Genomic DNA, 21,656 nt, shown 5'->3' with positions numbered 1-21,656 from the left:
ACTAGCAAGGATACACTCTTAAGTAGAGTGATAGCATATTAATGATGAAAATTGATTATTTTTTCCTATACTTTTACATTTGATTTTCAAATTTCGTGTAGCCTGTCTTCCAAATACACCAATGAATTAAAATATTCCTTTTATATAGAGATGGATCACCATTATTGAATATTAGAGACTGCAGTGTAGGAAAATAAAACACTATTATCTCAGAAAGATATCTAAAGTTCACAAAATTTTGCTTTTAAGTGGAGAACACAGATACTTATTTTGGGTAATAATAATTAAAACAGAAAGTGGTGGGGGCACCTCAGTGGTTCAGTCAGTTAACCATCTGCCTTGCACTCAGGTCATGATCCCTGTGTCCTGGGATTGAGCCCCAGGTCAGGCTCCCCGCTAATCTCCCTCCCCCCACTCATATTCTTTCTCTCTCTCTCTCTCTTTCTCAAATAAATAAAGAAAATCTTAAAAAAATAAAAAATAAATAAATGTGGTAAAGTTACATAAAGACAGAAAAGTAGAAATAAAATGAATCCATGATCAAAGAAGAAGAATGACATTATTAAAACTCAGGAATAAAAGTTGATGTTTATGAATTAATTAAAAATTCTGTAAAATGAATAATTCCCATTGGTAGAAATTTTACTATTAAAAGTTATTTAAATTTTTAGTAAGTCAAGGTTAAAGAGTATATAAGGTAAAGCAAAAAAATTTATCTATGGGGGGGGTCAAGATGGCGGGGAAGTAGGAGGAGGCACCATTTCAACCTGTACCCTAAAGTGAGCTGATTACCTACCAAAGAACTCTGACCACCCATGAAATCAGCCTGAGATCAGAATTATACACGTCTGGATCTCTACAGGAGCAGAAGACGCCAGTGACAGGTAAAGCAGACTGGGAGCGTCGGACTGATATCGGAAGATAAACAAAAGGGGGAGGGAGCCACCAGAGGTCACCGATTGGAAAGTAATACCCCAACATGAGAGTGCTCTACGTCTGGGGACCAGCATTAACTTGGAGTCTTGTTGAAAGCACTCAAAAAACAAAGAGCAAAGGATCGCGGGGGGGTAATAGTGGGAACCTGGGCGGTTAGGGTCAGGGACCTAGGTCCCCCGACCCAGGACAGCCTCCCCTGGCGCTGAGCCAGAGAGAGTGCGGCGGAGAAATCAGGTCTCCGTCCCTGAGCCGCCAGTGCGCCTGAACGCCAGCGCGCCCGAAAACGAGTGGGGTCTGGCTCCCGTGAGGGGCTGGGAGCCTGGCCAGACAGCAATCCTGAAACGCGCACGTCCCACACCCTCCCTTGGGATACATGCTCACAGGCGCTAGCCTGGAGCTCTGGCAGCCAGAAAAACCAGACATTCCCAGCCTGGGACAGCGGGAAAATCTCAGTGTGCAATCTCTGCTCGGAACCTCTCTGGCGGTCTGGAGCTGCCTAGACAGCCACCGCTGCCCTGGTTTTGGGTACAACGAGGAGCTCCTGCATCCCCAGGGACAGTGACTCAGAACTGACTCAGCCAGCAGCTTTTCCAAAACATTCTGGGGCTTCTCTCTGAGAGGGAGGTCGGGGTGCAGTTTGCTCTCCTCTAAACCTCCAAAAACCATCAAAAGCTGTCAAGGCGAGAGAAAGCAGATGAAAGAACATAAAAACCCCCAGAGAACAAAAGGCTGAAAAAAACAGTTTCCTGAAAAAAAAAGAGCTCACCCCCTTGAGGGGAGTGGGAGGACCTAACTCAGGGAACATCATTGTCTGAAAACCCAAGTGGCAGGCCCCTCCCCCAGAAAACCAACCAGGAAGGAAGGAAAAAAAAAAAAAAGACTACAAGAGAACAACCACCACTACTTCATAAATACAACTTTTATTTTTAACTCTTTACCAATATTCTAGTTCTTTTTTTTTATAGATACAGATAATTTTTTAACCTATTTACCACCACACTGAGATGTCCAGTACATCAAATTCTTTAATAACCTTCTAACCTGAACTTTTTGATACATACACCCGTGTTTTTCTTTTGCTTTTCTATTTTTTTAATTCTTTTTTAATTTTAACTTAGTTTAGTCTAGTTTATTCTTTTTTAATTTTTATTTTCTACTATTCATATAGAGTTAAACTTCAAGGTAATCCCCTTTCCCCAATCAATGCTACCCCTATAGGCAAACCAGTTTCTAATCCCCCTGTAACTTAGGAAAGTTGAGTTCCTTAACAAAAACATCAAGATACCTTCAGGAAGAATCAAAATAACCTTTCTCACCCACACTGAGAATTTATAACCACTCTCCCAATTTTTCCTTCTGTCAGTGTTTCTGTGAATTTTTGTTTGTCCTGATAATATATAAATCTTATACTTGGGGTTCTTTCTGATGAGCTTCTTCCCTTATTTTTGCTTATATATATGTATATATATTTTTCTCTTGTCATATACTTTTATCAGTTTTTTTGTTTGTCTGTTTTTGTTTGTATACTTCATAAATCTTACCTTGTGGCCCATTTGGGCTGAGCCTTCTCTTTTATCTTCCCTTTTTTTCCTAGCTCTCTCTCTCCTCTCTCTTTTTTTTCTTTTTTTCTTTCCCCCTTTTTTTTCTTTCTTCTTCTCTATTTCTTTTTCTTTTCTTTTTTCTCTCATTTGGGTGGGGAATCCTGATTGCACAGAAGTGTTCCAGGGTGCACATTGACTGCACCACAATCGATAAGTCCAGCTGCATCTGTTCAGTCATCTCTTTCCAAAATGACTAGGAGGAGGAATACCCAACAGAAGAAAAATACAGAGGATGGGCCTTCTGCAACAGAACTAATGGCTATCGACATAGACAATATGTCAGAAAAGGAATTCAGACTAACAATTATCCAGGCAATAGCTAGGTTGGAGAAAGCCATGGATGAACAAACAGAATTGATTAGGGCAGAACTGAAAGCCACCAGGGATGATGTTCACAATGTTAGGGCAGAACTGAAAGCCACCAGGGATGATGTTCAAAATGCTCTCAATGAGTTCCAATCTAATCTAAATTCTCTAAAAGCTAGGGTAACTGAGACAGAAGATAGAATTAGTGATCTGGAGGACAAACAGAGAAAGGATCAGGAGGAAGCCTGGAACAAACAGCTCAGAAGCCACGAAAACAGAATCAGGGAAATAAACGATGCCATGAAATGTTCCAACATCAGAATTATTGGAATCCCTGAAGGGGAGGAAAAAGAAAGAAGTCTAGAAGATATAGTGGAAGAAGTTGTCTATGAAAATTTTCCCAATCTCACGAATGGAAACAACATTCATGTACTAGAGGCAGAGAGATTTCCTCCCAAGATTTTAAATTCTCAAAAGTCCTCATGACACCTTATAGATAGAATGAGGAATTATGTTTCAAGAGAGACCCTCTTAAAAGCAGCTAGGACAAAAAAGCTCCTTACGTACAGAGGAAAGCCCATTAGAATAACGTCAGACCTTTCCACAGAGACCTGGCAAGCCAGGAAGGGCTGGCAAAATATATTCAGAGTACTAAATGAGAAGAACATGCAACCAAGAATACTCTATCCAGCAAGACTGACATTTAAAATGGATGGAGAGATAAAGAGCTTCCAAGACCGGCAAGGCTTAAAAGACTATGGAACCACAAAGCCGACACTGCAGGAAATATTAAGGGGGGTCCTATAAAAGAGAAAAAATCCTAAGAACATCATTGAACAGAAATATAGAAACAATCTACAGATAGAAAGACTTCAAAGGCAACACGATGTCAATAAAAACCTATCTCTCAATAATCACTCTCAATGTGAATGGCCTAAATGCGCCCATAAAATGACACAGGGTTGCAGATTGGATAAAACGACAGGACCCATCCATATGTTGTCTAAAAGAGACCCATTTTGAACCTAAGGATACACCCAGACTGAAAGTGAAGGGATGGAGAAGCATCTCTCATGCCAATGGGCCTCAAAAGAAGGCCAGAGTAGCGATTCTCATATCAGATAAATTAGATTTTAAACTAAAGACTGTAGTCAGAGATACAGAAGGACACTACATAATTCTTAAAGGGACTATCTGCCAAGATGATCTAACAATTGTGAATATCTATGCCCCCAATATGGGAGCACCCAATTACATAAGAAAACTATTAATCAAGATAAAGAGTCATATTGATATGAATACAATAATAGTAGGAGATCTTAATACGCCTCTCTCAGAAATAGACAGATCATCGAAGCAGAAAATTAATAAAGAAATAAGAGCATTGAATGAAACATTGGACCAGATGGACCTCATCGACGTATACAGAATGTTCCACCCGAAAACAACAGAATACTCATTCTTCTCAAGTGCACATGGAACCTTCTCCAGAATAGACCATATACTGGGTCACAAAGCAGGACTCAACCGATACCAAAAGACTGACATTATTCCCTGAATATTCTCAGATCACAATGCTTTGAAACTGGAACTCAATCACAAGGAAAAGTTCAGAAGGAACTCAAACACATGGAAGCTAAAGACCACCTTGCTTAAGAATGCTTGGATCAACCAGGAGATCAAAGATGAACTTAAACAATTCATGGAAACCAATGAGAATGAAGACACTTCGGTCCAAAACCTATGGGATACAGCAAAGGCAGTTCTAAGGGGGAAATACATAGCCATCCAAGCCTCCCTCAAAAACATTGAAAAATCCAGAATACACCAGCTGTCTCTACACCTTAAAGAACTGGAGAATCAACAACAAATCAAACCAACTCCACATGCAAGAAGGGAAATAATCAAGATCAGAGCAGAGATCAATGAGGTAGAAACGAGAGATACAGTAGAACATATCAATGAAACTAGAAGCTGGTTTTTTGAAAGAATCAATAAGATCGATAAACCATTGGCCACACTAATCCAAAAGAAAAGAGAGAAAGCCCAAATTAATAAAATTATGAATGAAAAGGGAGAGATCACAACTAACACCAAGGAAATAGAAACAATCATCAGAAATTATTACCAACAGTTATATGCCAATAAGCTAAGCAACCTAGATGAAATGGATGCATTCCTGGAAAACTACAAACTCCCAAAATTGAACCAGGAAGAAATTGACAACCTGAATAGACCGATATCTAGTAATGAGATTGAAGCAGTGATCAAAAACCTCCCAAAAAACAAGAGCCCAGGACCTAACGGATTCCCTGGGGAATTCTACCAAACCTTCAAAGAAGAAATAACACCAATTCTCCTGAAGCTGTTCCAAAAAATTGAAGCAGAGGGAAAACTTCCAGACTCTTTTTATGAAGCCAGCATTACCCTGATCCCCAAACCAGGCAAAGACCCTACCAAAAAGGAGAATTTCAGACCAATATCACTGATGAATGTGGATGCAAAGATTCTCAACAAGATCCTAGCAAACAGGATCCAGCAGCACATTAAAAAGATTATCCACCATGACCAGGTGGGATTCATCCCTGGGTTGCAAGGTTGGTTCAACATTCGCAAATCAATCGATGTGTTAGAACAAATCAATAAGAGAAGAGAGAAGAACCACATGGTCCTCTCAATTGATGCAGAAAAAGCATTTGACAAAATCCAGCATCCGTTCCTGATGAAAACGCTTCAAAGTATAGGGATAGAGGGAACATTCCTGAACTTCATAAAATCTATCTATGAAAGACCCACAGCAAATATCATCCTCAATGGGAAAAAGCTTGCAGCCTTTCCATTGAGATCAGGAACACGACAAGGATGCCCACTCTCACCACTTTTGTTCAACATAGTATTAGAAGTTCTAGCAACGGCAATCAGACAACAAAGAGAAATAAAAGGTATCCAAATTGGCAAGGAAGAAGTCAAACTCTCTCTCTTCGCAGATGACATGATTCTTTATATGGAAAACCCCAAAGACTCCACCCCCAAACTACTAGAACTCATACAGCAATTCAGTAACGTGGCAGGATACAAAGTCAATGTACAGAAATCAGTGGCTTTCTTATACACTAACAAGGAAAATACAGAAAGGGAAATTAGAGAATCGATTCCATTTACTATAGCACCAAGAACCATAAGATACCTGGGAATAAACCTAACTAAAGAGGTAAAGGACCTGTACTCGAGGAACTACAGAACACTCATGAAAGAAATTGAAGAAGACACAAAAAGATGGAAGACTGTTCCATGCTCTTGGATTGGAAGAATAAACATTGTTAAAATGTCTATACTGCCTAGAGCAATCTATACTTTTAATGCCATTCCGATCAAAATTCCACCAGTATTTTTCAAAGAGCTGGAGCAAATAATCCTAAAATTTGTATGGAATCAGAAGAGACCCCGAATTGCTAAGGAAATGTTGAAAAACAAAAACACAACTGGCGGCATCACGTTACCCAATTTCAAGCTTTACTACAAAGCTGTGATCACCAAGACAGCGTGGTACTGGCATCAAATCAGACACATAGACCAGTGGAATAGAGAGGAGAGCCCAGATATGGACCCTCAACTCTATGGTCAAATAATCTTTGACAAAACAGGAAAAAATATTCAATGGAAAAAAGACAGTCTCTTCAATAAATGGTGCTGGGAAAACTGGACAGCGATATGTAGAAGAATGAAACTCGACCATTCTCTTACACCGTACACAAAGATAAACTCGAAATGGATAAAAGACCTCAATGTGAGACAAGAATCCATCAGAATCCTAGAGGAGAACATAGGCAGTAACCTCTTAGATATCAGCCACAGCAACTTCTTTCAAGATATGTCTCCAAAGGCCAAGGAAACAAAAGCAAAAATGAACTTTTGGGACTTCATCAAGATCAAAAGTTTCTGCACAGCAAAGGAAACAGTCAACAAAACAAAAAGGCAACCCACGGAATGGGAGAAGATATTTGCAAATGACAGTACAGACAAAAGGTTGATATCCAGGATCTATAAAGAACTTCTCCAACTCAACACACACAAAACAGATAATCATATCGAAAAATGGGCAGAAGATATGAACAGACACTTCTCCAACGAAGACATACAAATGGCTATCAGACACATGAAAAAATGTTCATCATCACTAGCCATCAGGGAGATTCAAATTAAAACAACATTGAGATACCACCTGACACCAGTTAGAATGGCCAAAATTAGCAAGACAGGAAACAACGTGTGTTGGAGAGGATGTGGAGAAAGGGGAACCCTCTTACACTGTTGGTGGGAATGCAAGTTAGTGCAGCCACTTTGGAGAACAGTGTGGAGACTCCTGAAGAAATTAAGAATAGAGCTTCCCTATGACCCTGCAATTGCACTGCTGGGTATTTACCCCAAAGATACAGATGTAGTGAAAAGAAGGGCCATCTGTACCCCAATGTTTATTGCAGCAATGGCTACGGTCGCCAAACTGTGGAAAGAACCAAGATGCCCTTCAACAGATGAATGGATAAGGAAGATGTGGTCCATATACACAATGGAGTATTATGCCTCCATTAGAAAGGATGAATACCCAACTTTTGTAGCAACATGGACAGGAGTGGAAGAAATTATGCTGAGCGAAATAAGTCAAGCAGAGAGAGTCAAGTATCATATGGTCTCACTTATTTGTGGAGCATAACAAATAACATGGAGGACATGGGGAGATGGAGAGGAGAAGGAGTTGAGGGAAACTGGAAGGGGAGATGAACCATGAAAGACTATGGACTCTGAAAAACAACCAGAGGGTTTTGAAGGGGCGGGGGTGGGGGGTGGGAGGTTGAGGAACCAGGTGGTGGGTAATAGGGAGGGCACATACTGCATGGAGCACTGGGTGTGGTGCAAAAACAATGAACACTGTTATGCTGAAAATAAACAAATAAAGGAATTAAAAAAAATTTATCTATGAGTTTAAAGGTAAATATGAAAATATTATAAATTTCAATACAAATAATTCTTATGGAGAGAACTTCTAGAAGTAAAAATAAAATATTTCTAAAATTTAACATGTCAACTTTAAATAAAATATAAAATATACTGGGGAGAGAATTAGTGAATAGAATGCATAAAGAAATTATAGATATGGAGGAGGGAATAATTTGGTCCAATACATAGCACTTGATAATAGTTTCTAAGAGAAAATTGAAGACGCAAAGGTAAGGAGGAAGAACCATTTATACTGCCTATAAAAGTAGGCAGTACTTTTCCAGAATTTTCATATTTAGCAAGGTCAATAATTTCTGAGCAAAATTAACAAAAATAAATTTTCTAAAAAACTCCTGTCCATTACTATTACTCTATATTATGCATTAATAAGACTCAAAAAAGTTGATTCTCTGAAATGATTAAACAACCCACTGAAAAATAGGTTAATTTAATAGGTTAAGGATGACAGAAGGCAAAAATAAAAAATCCATGGTATGAAAAATTTCCAATAATTTTAGATAGACACTAATTAAAATAAAATTAAAACTGTACAATTTAGAGTAAATTGGACAGCAAGAATCAATAAAACAATAAAAGTAAAAATATATTTGAGTACATGAGTTTATTATTTGTTTATTAAATAATAAACATGAATTCATTAAGTATTAGTAGCTTAAGTATTGAGTATCATTATTTGAAACTAGTAGCTCTTGGTTTAGAGCTCAGGTACCCAGTTTCCTTGCTCTTTCTGCATCCACCACCCACCAGGGGTTTATGTCGTCTTTACTTTGCTGGTAGAAGAGAAAGAGAGCTTGGATGAAGGACACTCGTGTCACAGATGCCTTGGTGTGGTAGTAACACACATCCCTCTACTCATAGTCCACTGACCTATATCATGATGTTAACAGGTAGCCTGACGCTGTGTCCAGGAAAAATGAGTGAAGCTATTTCTAGTGAAGAGTAGCAGTCTGTGCCACAAAAACTAAGATGGAATAAGCCATCCATATGACTTAGAAATATTCAATACTGAGTGACACATAGAAAATCTGAGCGGTGAATAAACCTGTTAAAGATGTGTTGAATTGCTAAATAAAACCTAACCCCAAATAATTAAGCCCAGAAGGCTTCACAGGAATGTTTTCCAAACCTACAGAAATAGCCCATTCATTAATAAATCATTCCAGTAGTTAGATAAAAGAGGAAGCACTAAAAGAACTCTTTTTTTTTAGCTGAGAATTAAGAAAGAAAAAAGAAAAATTATAGAAAATTATAATCATGGGTACAGTGAGTTAAAAACAATATTAGCAATCTACAATGCATGTATTATATATGTATATATAAGTTTCTTCATACATTTATTCATTATCCACACATAGGTGTTTTGTATTAATATACACATGAATGTTTTGTCAAAAACTTCATGAACCTTTTCTCTCCAAAGCTTGTAAACATGCTTTGTGAAACTTACTTGTTACTCTCTTTTTTTCCTTCATTCATAACGAAAAGTACAATCATAGTTCCTACTGAAGTGGACACATATTTCATACATTACTAGATGATTTTGAACATTACATGAAGTAAGAAATGCCAGATGTTTAAAACAGTTGTTGGCCTTTAGTAAGTTATATTTATCTTGGTTATGGGTCTAGGTTCAGGTCATTTTTAGCAGATTGACCTAATGTTTTAAATAATACAATGGTACATGGTTTAAACAGAGTTTCATAATTCTCTTTGCCTACTGTTTAGGTTGCTTGGAATTAAAGGAAGACACCATTGAAAACCTTCTTGCTGCAGCGTGCCTTCTTCAGCTTCCTCAAGTAGTGGAAGTGTGCTGCCATTTCCTCATGAAGCTGTTGCACCCATCCAACTGTTTGGGGATCCGAGCCTTCGCAGATGCTCAGGGGTGCATTGAGTTAATGAAAGTAGCCCACAGCTACACAATGGTAAGGAGACTTAATATTTTAATCATAAAGGAAGAGCTGTATTATCAGAGGTTAAAACAATTACTGTCATTGCATCGAATGACTTCTTTCTGTTTAACATGAGTTCTACAAGCTTGGCACATTTCTATTATGGGGCACAATGTAGTACATAGTATTTTATAATAGCAAAGTTAAAAAAAAAAAGCCTGTTCATAATGGACTTTATATCTACTTTACCTATAAATTGTAAGCAAAGCCATAAAGCAATTATAGACTGTTTAAGATTTTAGAAATTGTTTAAATGAATCTTTCTTATTGCTCCCAACAAACCTCTCTTTTTATATCTACTTCCACAGCTGCCATTTTCCCCCCTCTCTTTCTAGTAAAGAGCTATCAGTCTGTTCTGCAAAAAAACCTTATCTTTTCCCTTTTTTTCTTACAAACTTTTTGCTATGGAGTAAGTTCTATCAAGCAAAATTCAGTGTTGAAGTCTTACCCACAATGTGTTAGTATGTGGAGATGGGGGGTTTGGTTGCAGTTAGGTTTAGATGAGGTCTTGAGGTAGGTTCCTCACGACGAGATTAGGCCCTTATATGGAGAGACACCAGAGAGTTTGCCTCTTATCTCTCTCCACCTTGTGAGGACACAATGAAGGGGTAGACTAATTGGGGTCCCTGGTGGCAATCTGCAAGCCAGCAAGAGAGCCTTCACCAGGGACCCCAATCAGTCTACCCCTTCATCCTAGATTTCCCAATCACCTGAATATAGGAAAGAAATTTCTGTTCCATAAGCTACCCAGGCAGTAGTATTTTGTTATAGCAGCCCGGGCTCACTGATACATTTTTATCATAGCACATTATGTTTGGTATGGCTTTGCCTATATGATTTGTGGAAGAAAAAAATCATACTTACAGTATATATTATAAAGTATTTATTGGTAGAGTAAATATTTGATTTTAGAACTCCTGGAAACTTCTATAGTAAGTGAAAATATTTAGATATATAAACCAAATGATCTACATTTTTTTTTTTTAAATAACTGACATTCTGTACCATTTTAATGACAGGCTTAAATGGAGTGAATACACTCAGTAATACTCCAAAAATAATTTAAACCTGTTTATATTTGTCTCTTTGATTTTTTCTGTATATAAATAAGTATTTTAACAGCTTTATGGAGATACCAAAAAACATTTGAATTGTGAATTTTGTGGTGTGTGATTTTTTTTCATGTTATCACCTTTCTAGAGTAGAATAATGAGTAATAACAATTCATACAATATTTCATACCCTAGAAATAATCATTATAAAAACACTTAATTTAGTTTCTGACATAAAGTAAACCCTATATAAAATGTTACTCATTTTTCTTATTTTTGTTATTAACATTAATGATTTGATTGTTTTTATTGAAACAACCAATTGTAAAATATAAAACTTTCCCTTTCCAACTCAAGGGAAGAATTTATATAAGATAAATCTCAAGTTTTATACTTGCTACTTATTAAAAAGCTCTTATTTTAAGATTTAATATCTTTTCAAGTCACTAATGATTGTCAGCCATGTAAGTCTTCTAACTGATATTCTTATACAGAATTTGAATATTATTTTTTCTTCTTTAATCTTTTAAGCTGATTAGTAAATTAAATGAAAATATACAAATAAAAAAGAGGTAGATACATGTTTTGTAATTCTACTGTCATTTTTTTCTTTTGAAATATTCCATGACAGGGCATAGTACTGCTACTGAAATTAAATGAACCATATAAAATCAATGTAAACAAATACTTCATCAACCAAAGTATCAAAGTCCAACTGCAGTCATTTAATTATGCACATTTAATTGCAATTAGGAGTTCCTGGCTTAGCTAAGTCAAAGAATAATATGCCTCCATATCCAGAGGGATAATGCTCCCTTCTGGTCTAGTTTGAATTATTAATTTAGTAATAAAGATGTTTTTCTTGCAGCTGCTTGGACTGGACTATAATTTATCACACAGTAATAGCAATATTTATTCTTTAGACATTTTAAAATGTATATTCTGTAGTAAAGTATATTTAAAACCAAAATATAGAAGAGTTCTAGTTAATACATTTAACATTCTAAACAACTCTAATTTATTTTTGAGAGTATGAATGGATTATGTGTTTTGTCATGTCTGTTGAAATTTAAATGATTTCAAATTCTTTTGGAAACATGAAGCTTCAATATTCTCCAGATGCTCATGGGTTACCATTTTAGTGAAGAAAATTTACTGACCAGTTATCTTCCCACTTCACTATTTTCTCTCAATTCTAACACTTTAAAATGAGTGTTTTGCATCTGGTATTATAATTTCTCACTACATCTTTGCTTCTGATCCTTGTTTAATCACACATGTGTCCTCATCTAATCTATTCAATCTATGCTTTGAGAACAAACCTATTATCAGGTTTGTTTTTTTTTTTTCTTTTTAACTGCTTTAATATAGCAATCATCCCAGGCTTCCTGGTACATCTGGGACTAATTTCTTTATTGGCTCTTATTATTTATTTATTTATTTTATAAGTAACATTTTTAATCTAATTTTTTAATTTCTTTGCTAAAAAATTTTTTTTATATGAAGTTGACCTTGAATGGCCAGGTCTTACCTTGCTGGCTACCTGCCTTTGCTATTTATATCCTTTGCTAACTTTCCTTTGGAAATTTCACCCAGTTATTTGGCTTTAGCTATTGATTTTGTGTGGATGATTCCAAAATCTATTCAGGAAGGTGACCCAGCTTGGCAGTGGTTCATGTGCAAAATACTGGAAAATTTTGAATGCAAGCTCAGTATTAGGCAGAAATGTGAAACTAATTCTAAAACATTAATTTGGACTTTGGCTGTATGAATATAAAGACAGAAACAAAATAATTGAAGGAAATAGTCCCCTTCTATTATTCATCAGAGTTCATTATGAGATCTGTGCTTAATTTTTGACATAGTGTTTTAAAAGCATTAGAGAGTGACAAATAGAAACATAAGAATAATGGTAATAGTAAATATTTTATAATGTAAGGGATACTGTGAGACATTTTCCCGTAGCTGAATAATATTATGGCATGAAAACAGCCATTTTGCATATTTGTTAGAATAAACATTTCTAAAACAGGGTTGTGTAAATGTTTCATTCTGTTTTTTCATTTTAGTAGTACTCTGTTCAAATTAAATGTTATATGAAAAATAATATTAAGGTTGATTTGCTTTTTGTGAGGATGAATGGAAAGTCCAGAAGTCTACTTCAGTCACCTGATGTTTCTTTCTCTGCTGGGTTGTCTATTTCCACTAATCATCACTGCCACTAATCATCACTTCCCTCCAAGGTCATCTGGCCTTTTGAGGAGACTCCTGGAACTGCATTTTCCAGAAATACTCTCTCCATTTGGTTCTAAGTTAGAGTTTGCCAATAACAAGCACCCATGTAGGGGTTGGGAGGTGGAAGAGGCAAGGTACAACTTCTGTTGAGAGCAGGAAAATGGACAAATGGAAAATTGAAATACCTTCTTTGCAAGCCTTTAAAAGGGGTGTACTTCACTGCTGGAGACTGTGACCTTCTGGAGATTCCTGAGGAATGGAATGCTTTTGCTGAGTGCTTTTGAGAACAATTTACATAGAACTGAAGGTTGAGATCATTAACATAAATTTCCTGACCTTCACTTGCACCACCTGTCAATTCACTATTTACAACCTTTCTTACATTGAACATAGAGTGGCTTGTTTTCCAATCCAACACTTACCTAAAAAGAGCAAATTCACACTCCAAATTTGGATATGCATGGTCCTCCATGCCTAACTTCTAAACCACCCCCTGGGCATTTTCCCTCAAAAATAAATGGAATAGACTTCACCCCTCCTAAACATGTGCTGTGAATTCCCTTCACTTATACTTTACTCATTGTATTTCTCTTGCCTGGAATCTCTGGGATCTAATTTGAAATAACCCCTTAGTTTCCAGTTTTCATTCTTCTACCCCTAAGAAATATTTTAAAACTTTTCATAGCATTCTTTCTCTCCTTTGAAATCCTAGTATTCCTTTATTTAGGATTATGTGATATCATCATAAATTTCCTTATACAAATAATTACCTTTTTATATGTTTGTGATTGGTCTTCACAACTCTATTACAGAATCCTTTCTGACAGAATAAGTATTTTCTGCGGAAAGGTATTTTGCCCTGACAAAGTACCTAGTACATTGTAATATAATAACATACTTCCTTTGGATAGTCTTTTAGGATTGTGACTCTCAGCACTCATGAATTCAGTGACTCAAGAGACCACACATGGTTTTCCTTTCTTTTCAGTCCATTTCTTACCATTATTTTCCCTATTCACACAGTTCTAGCCACACCTACTGTACTGCTTTTTGACTACAATAAGCATCTCACCTGATGACCTTTGTGTTTGCTCTTTCTTCCCTCTGCTAGAAACAGTCCCCTGCCAAACATTTATATCCTTTAATCCTCTGCCTCATTCAGATGTCTGCTCAAATATCACTTCCACAAAGTCCTCATCTCTGAATGTTCTTTTTTTATTTAATAAAGATTTATTCATTTGTTTTAGAGACAGAGGGAGGAGAGAGAGAGAGTAGGGAGAAAGGCAGATGAAGAGGGAGGGGGAGAGAGAATCTCAGCAGACTCCTTGCTGAGCACAGAGCCCAGTGATGACCTTGACCTTATGACCCTAAGATCATGACCTGAGCCAAAATCAAGACTTAGATGCTTAAAGCCCTGAGCCATTCAGGCATTCCTCGTTTCTTTTTTTTTTTTTAACTTTTATTTATTTTTTTATAAACATATTATGTATTTTTATCCCCAGGGGTACAGGTCTGTGAATCGCCAGGTTTACACACTTCACAGCACTCACAATAGCACATATCCTCCCCAATGTCCATAAACCCACTCCCCCTCTCCCAACCCCCCCTCCCCCCAGCAACCCTCAGTTTGTTTTGTGAGATTAAGAGTCACTTATGGTTTGTCTCCCTCTCGATCCCATCTTGTTTCATTTATTCTTCTCCTATCCCCCTAACCCCCCATGTTGCATCTTCACGTCCTCATATCAGGGAGATCATATGATAGTTTTCTTTCCCCGATTGACTTATTTCTCTAAGCATGATACCCTCTAGTTCCATCCACGTCATCACAAATGGCAAGATTTCTTTTGATGGCTGCATAGTATTCCATTGTATATATATATACCACCTCTTCTTTATCCATTCATCTGTTGATGGACATCTAGGTTCTTTCCATAGTTTGGCTATTATAGACATTGCTTCTATAAACATTCGGGTGCACGTGCCCCTTCGGATCACTACGTTTGTATCTTTAGGGTAATACCCAGTAGTGCAATTGCTGGGTCATAGGGTAGTTCTATTTTCAACATTTTGAGGAACCTCCATGCTGTTTTCCAGAGTGGTTGCACCAGCTTGCATTCCCACCAACAGTGGAGGAGGGTTCCCCTTTCTCCACATCCTCGCCAGCATCTGTCATTTCCTGACTTGTTAATTTTAGCCATTCTGACTGGTGTGAGGTGATATCTCATTGTGGTTTTAATTTGTATTTCCCTGATGCCGAGTGATGTGGAGCACTTTTTCATGTGTCTGTTGGCCATCTGGAGGTCTTCATTGCAGAAATGTCTGTTCATGTCCTCTGCCCATTTCTTGATTGGATTGTTTGTTCTTTGGGTGTTGAGTTTGCTAAGTTCCTTATAGATTTTGGACACTAGCCCTTTATCTGATATGTCGTTTGCAAATATCTTCTCCCATTCTGTCAGTTGTCTTTTGGTTTTGTTAACTGTTTCCTTTGCTGTGCAAAAGCTTTTGATCTTGATGAAATCCCAATAGTTCATTTTTCCCCTTACTTCCCTTGCCTTTGGCTATGTCCCTAGGAAGATGTTGCTGTGGCTGAGGTCGAAGAGGTTGGTGCCTGTGTTCTCCTCAAGAATTTTGATGGATTCCTTTCTCACATTGAGGTCCTTCATCCATTTTGAGTCTATTTTCGTGTGTGGTGTAAGGAAGTGGTCCAATTTCATTTTTCTGCATGTGGCTGTCCAATTTTCCCAGCACCATTTATTGAAGAGGCTGTCTTTTTTCCATTGGACATTCTTTCCTGCTTTGTTGAAGATTAGTTGACCATAGAGTTGAGGGTCTATTTCTGGGCTCTCTATTCTGTTCCATTGATCTATGTGTCTGTTTTTGTGCCAGTACCATGCTGTCTTGATGATGACAGCTTTGTAATAGAGCTTGAAGTCCAGAATTGTGATGCCACCAACTTTGGCTTTGTTCTTCAATATTCCTTTGGCTATTCGAGGTCTTTTCTGGTTCCATATAAATTTTAGGATTATTTGTTCCATTTCTTTGAAAAAAAAATGGATGGTATTTTAATAGAGATTGCATTAAATCTGCAGATTGCTTTAGGTAGCATAGACATTTTCACAATATTTATTCTTCCAATCCAGAAACATGGAACATTTTTCCATTTCTTTGTGTCTTCCTCAATTTCTTTCATGAGTACTTTAGATTTTTCTGCATATAAATTCTTAGCCTCTTTTGTTAGGTTTATTCCTAGGTATCTTATAGTTTTGGGTGCAATTGTAAATGGGATTGACTCCTTAATTTCTTTTTCTTCTGTCTTGTTGTTGGTGTACAGAAATGCAACTGATTTCTGTGCATTGATTTTATATCCTGACACTTTACTGAATTCCTATACAAGTTCTAGCAGTTTGGGAGTGGAGTCTTTTGGGTTTTCCACATATAGTATCATATCATCTGTGAAGAGTGATAGTTTGACTTCTTCTTCGCCGATTTGGATGCCTTTAATTTCCTTTTGCTGTCTGATTGCTTAGGCTAGGACTTCTAGTACTATGTTGAATAGCAGTGGTGATAATGGACATCCCTGCCGTGTTCCTGACCTTAGCGGAAAAACTTTCATTTTTCTCCATTGAGAATGAAGTTTGCAGTGGGTTTTTCATAGATGGCTTTGATAATATTGAGGTATGTGCCTTCTATCCCTACACTTTGAAGAGTTTTGATCAGGAAGGGACAGGTATTCCTCATTTCTGAATAGTCTATATAATGTGGCACAGTCTTCAAAACCCTCTATTCCCTTACACCATTTCATATCCTCTAAAGTACTTATGAGTGTCTGGCTTTATATATTTTTTATTTTATCATTGTTTTTGTTGCTTTCTTCTCTACCATTACTATGGTAGCTTCTTGGTAACATTTTTTTAACTTTTTACGTTAAGTGCATAGCATTTATTGTTGAGTGAAAGAGTGATTGACTATCGAATACTCTGTACCAGGGACTATAGTAGGTGTCCCTGGAGATAGAAAGGTGACCAAAATAGACCTAGATTGCCCTTAGAATAAAGATGAATATGTTGAATGCAAATAAATTATTACTATAAATGACAACTATATAGTACATAAATATCACATATATGTATTTATATGGTAACTGTTAGAAAGGACAGTTAGATGCTGTGGAAGAATAAAACAGCCTTATACTTAGTTATAAAGGATGAGGGAGAATTCATCAGGAGAAGAGTTAGCTAAAGAACGTTCATGATGAGCCGATGATCTGAGGTGGGAAGGAGTTTATTCTGTTTAAGGAAATTCAAGTGTGATGGGATGGTGGGGCAGAAAGGAGGAGAGGTGGATCATAAGGCTGGAAATTTAGGCAGAATCAATTTTCCAAGGTTAATGAGAATTTGTTAAGGATTCAGATTTTTATATTGAATATTAAAGTATATCATTGAAAGTTTTTTGAGCACGTAAAAGCCAAGATTTAATTGAAAGACTAGTTGTTGGACTGCCATGAGGAGGGGGCAAGAAAAGACCAAGAATCAAGGTTGGCACTTTGCTAGAGGCCTATATACATATTGGCTGAGTGAGAAACTAAAGGAGAAACTGAGGTGACTAACTTCTGCCATTGTGTTTGATAGCAATGCTTTTCACTACTGGTGCTGACGGTATACAAGTTAAGTGTATATAGTATGTATCAGGCATTGTTCTAGGTGTTACACACACTTAATTTAATCCTTTCAAAACCCCTGCAAGGTATGTGTAATACCCATTCCAAAAATGATAAAACTATGATTCAGGGTTGTTCAATAATTTACTGAAGAATAATACCAAGAACATGGTAGAGTGGGAATTTAAGCCTAGGGCTGTCTTACTACAAATTAGATATTCTATTTAATATGCTAATGATTACACAGTGATTGTGTTTTATGCATTATATCAAATCAGATTGCTGATGTCCAGAACACTTCAAAACATGGATAACTTCAGACAAATGGGCTTTAGAAATCTAAAACATAGATAAAAGCCCAGAACTTCATGAATATTTTGTTCCTCAGTTTTTGTTTTTGTTTGGTTTTCATTTCCCTGCTCAGTGCCCTCTCCTTTCATCCCAGTGTTACCAGCCTGGCATGCAGCATTTTACCATGTTTTTGCTAGAGGCAGAGGTGTGGCCGTGGGACTTAGCAAGAGGCTACCATATTCAATCAATAGCCTTGAAAGGTGGAAGTCTCAGAATTGGAGCATAAAGCCTCCCCGAGTCAGTGTGAGATTGTCAGCCTGGTACTCTAAAAATCCTACACGTCATTCACTGATCCTTCGGAGCCATTAGAACAATACCGGAGAATGCTGTAATGAAAGCAATGCTTTCTGTTCGTGGTTTTGGAATATCTGGCATTTCTTACAGTTCCTAGCTAGAAGCGTGCTCTTTTTTATCTTTACCAATAACCCTTCCAATAACCCATAAATTAAGAGTTTGCGTTGGGAAAATACGTGGCACTTAATTTTAAATTGCTTTGTGTTTCTAAGTCATTAAAGCAAAAAACTGTCATTGATAGTTTTCTCAGGATAATTATGTGATAAATTAGTAATAAAATTTGTGTTGAATGTTATCTTGTTTTATTATTATTCATTACTTCGCGTTACTACTTTTCATTATTTTATATACATAGCTGGTCTGAGTAGAGTTTAAGTAAATATACAATTGTCGAGTTTAAAAAAGGGAAAGTTTGACTTTCAGCATTTCTTTGTAAATTGATGTAATGAAAGTTCAATACAATGAGGGGCTTGGATGACAACTACCATCAGAGCTAGATGATCACAAGCAATAAGGAATCATGCGGAAGCTTCCCAAGAAAGGAGCTTCCTGTTGTTTTTCTTTACTTCCTCTGTTCCCTAAATTAAGCTTATAACTCTTTACAGGAAGTCATCTGCTAACTCACAGTATTTGGTACAATTCTAGTCTACTGGTTAAAACAAAGTTGATTTGAGTGGAATTTTTTTAAAAAATTGACTTTTGTGTTTAGTGTCATGTGCAAACAGGATATTCACATTACACTGAATAAACTGATAGAGATGTATAATAAATAGTAATATTATAACACATAATTATTCACTCATGTGATTGCAGTTTGACTACACAGAACTTTGTAATTGTTAGGGCTCATAAAATAACTACAATTTAAATATGCATTTATGACAATTTCAAAGACTAATTAAGAATAATCACAGAGTATGCCATGAAAATTATAAGCTTTTAAGGGTCCACTTTAGATACAGTTCATTTCTTCTATTCAGATGCTCTTCAAATATGTTTCCTTTTTAGGTTTTTATAGCCAAACTGAAGATCATTCTATTTTAAGAAACTTGTTCTTCCACTTTCTTGATGTTGATGATGTTGAAGATAATGATAATATTCATCTACTTGAAAAGTATTTTATTCATTTAAAGATGGTGTCATTTGCATATTTTAATTTTATTTTCATTTCTCCTACAGAGCTATTTCTAAAACAAAGATTAGCACATAGCTGTATAAAATCACAACACACACACAGGTGGAATCTATTAAAAATGTATTGGGTTTTCTTTATTGTCAAACAGATATAAATGTTTGTATAGCTACTGTTGTCTTGAGTTGCTGCTGTAGCAACAGAAGTAATGAAGTATCAAGAAGGAATTACTGATACAAAATATCCTATAGGATATAAAAGATTTTCATGTAATTTGTGAGTAGTCCCCAAGTGTTTAATTATTTCGATCACTTAACTATAGAATCCCCTTCTGTAACAAGTAATATTACTACATTATTAAAATAGTCTTGAAAGGGCTTCTTATGTGATGTCAGGAGAAAGGAAAGCCAGAAATTTTTTGGCTACAGTGCCCTTTTCAGTTTGCAAAGCACAAGTTCTTCAACAAATGAAATCAGTAACATGCTTTTGATCAAGTGAAAAAAAAAATTCTGATTGTTTATGCTATGAAAGTTTCACTTTATTGTAAGAATTTGCACCTCTAGGGGCATCTGTGTGGCTCAGTAGGTTAAGAGTCTGACTTCAGTTCAGGTCATGATCTCCACATCCCTTGGATTAATCACTGTGTGGGGCTCCCCATGCAGCAGGGAGCCTGCTTCTCTCTCTCCCTCTGTTCCACTCCCTGCTTGTGCTCTCTCTCTCATGTAAATAAATAAATTCTTCAAAAAATAATTTGCATGTCATGAAATAAAGTGAAATATTTATTTTTTCTGATGAGGTGTAATGAATCACATATAATGAAACTATTTTTTTTTTTGGCTTCTCTTTTAGATTTTTCTTTTATTGTCAGTGTTCAGTTACAGACTATACTTGTGCTTAAAGATCTTTAAAAGTAATTTTTTTAAGAGGAATAAAGGTAGAGAGATGGATTGCAGTTCACAAGAAAAATGATACATCCATCTTTGCTTGAAGGGAAACTCAGTCTGCCCTTTGTAGGTAGGACATAGTTGAGATTGGGCAGATCATTTCCTTAAAGAAATGCTTTTAGAAATGTACTGTACAGACAAAATTTAAGGAAAAAATAAGTTTTTATAGATTACCAAGCATTCCCCCCAGGCATTAGAGTAACCCCAAGTTACTCTAAATATGTAATACTATGCACAGAGCTGGGGGTGCCGGGGTGGGTCAGTCAGTTAAGCTTCTGCCCTGCTCCACAGATCCTACTTCTCCCTCTCCCACTGCTGCTCCCCTTGCTTGTCTCTCTCTCTCTCTCTCTCACACACAAATATAAATAAATAAATCTTTAAAAAATACTATGCACAGAGCTAGATTACATGTCCCACAAGGCAATAAACTGCATCTTACTTGTTCACTTCTGTATTCTTAGTTCTTAATATATAACACTTTTCTCATTTTATTTATTTTTATTTTTTAAAGATTTTATTTTTAAGCAATATCTGTATCTAACATGGGGCTTGAAATTGCAGTCCCAAGATCAAGACTTGCATGCTCTACCAACTGAGCCAACCAGGTACCCCACACCTTTCTCATTTTAGGTACATGAATAATTTCAAACATTAATAATTTGGGGTATTAAGGAGGGCATATATTGCGTGGAGCACTGGGTGAGGTGCATAAACAATGAATTGTGGAACACACAAAAAATTAAATTAAATTTAAAAATGCTATTATAAATTTTATCTGCTTAAATGAAATCTAATGAATATTAATAATTTGTAGTGAAATATATTATCTGTATTCTGCAATAATTAAAAATATTTATATTGTTCCCAATTTGACTTTTCATACATCTTTATTAAAATATATTTGTAAATACATACATACATACAGAAAGCATCCCTGATATTTAAAGTTCTTTAGCTTTTTTTAAAATCAGTTATTTCAAAACTTTTAAGTAGGTAACATATATCCCATATATGATGTGTGTATATTTTTAAGTTTTTAATTAATTTCATAATTAAGACCTATATTTAATATTTTTAGTATTTCTTTTTTTATTTTTAAAAGCGAGAGTGTGCAAGCAAGTGGGGGGATCCTGAGGAGAGGTAGAGAGAGAAGCCTCAAATAGACTCAACACTGAGATCCCCT

The 21,656-nt window shown here is 36.3% G+C and overlaps 1 protein-coding gene across 1 annotated transcript in view; it reads left to right on the top strand.

Annotated features, from left to right (window-relative positions):
* The window catches only part of KLHL1 (kelch like family member 1), a 393,822-nt gene that overhangs the window by 177,287 nt on the left and 194,879 nt on the right, over nucleotides 1-21,656 (top strand). The window contains exon 4 of the mRNA XM_045978113.1: nucleotides 9,585-9,781. Coding sequence (XP_045834069.1) covers nucleotides 9,585-9,781 — 197 coding nt within the window. The remainder of the gene's footprint in view (nucleotides 1-9,584; nucleotides 9,782-21,656) is intronic.

This window comes from Meles meles, chromosome 14 (assembly GCF_922984935.1).
Source record: "Meles meles chromosome 14, mMelMel3.1 paternal haplotype, whole genome shotgun sequence".
In the NCBI taxonomy this organism is placed as follows: Eukaryota; Metazoa; Chordata; class Mammalia; order Carnivora; family Mustelidae; genus Meles; species Meles meles.
The sequence above is the reverse complement of the archived record's forward strand: the minus strand, read 5'-3'. Positions and strand labels throughout refer to the sequence as shown.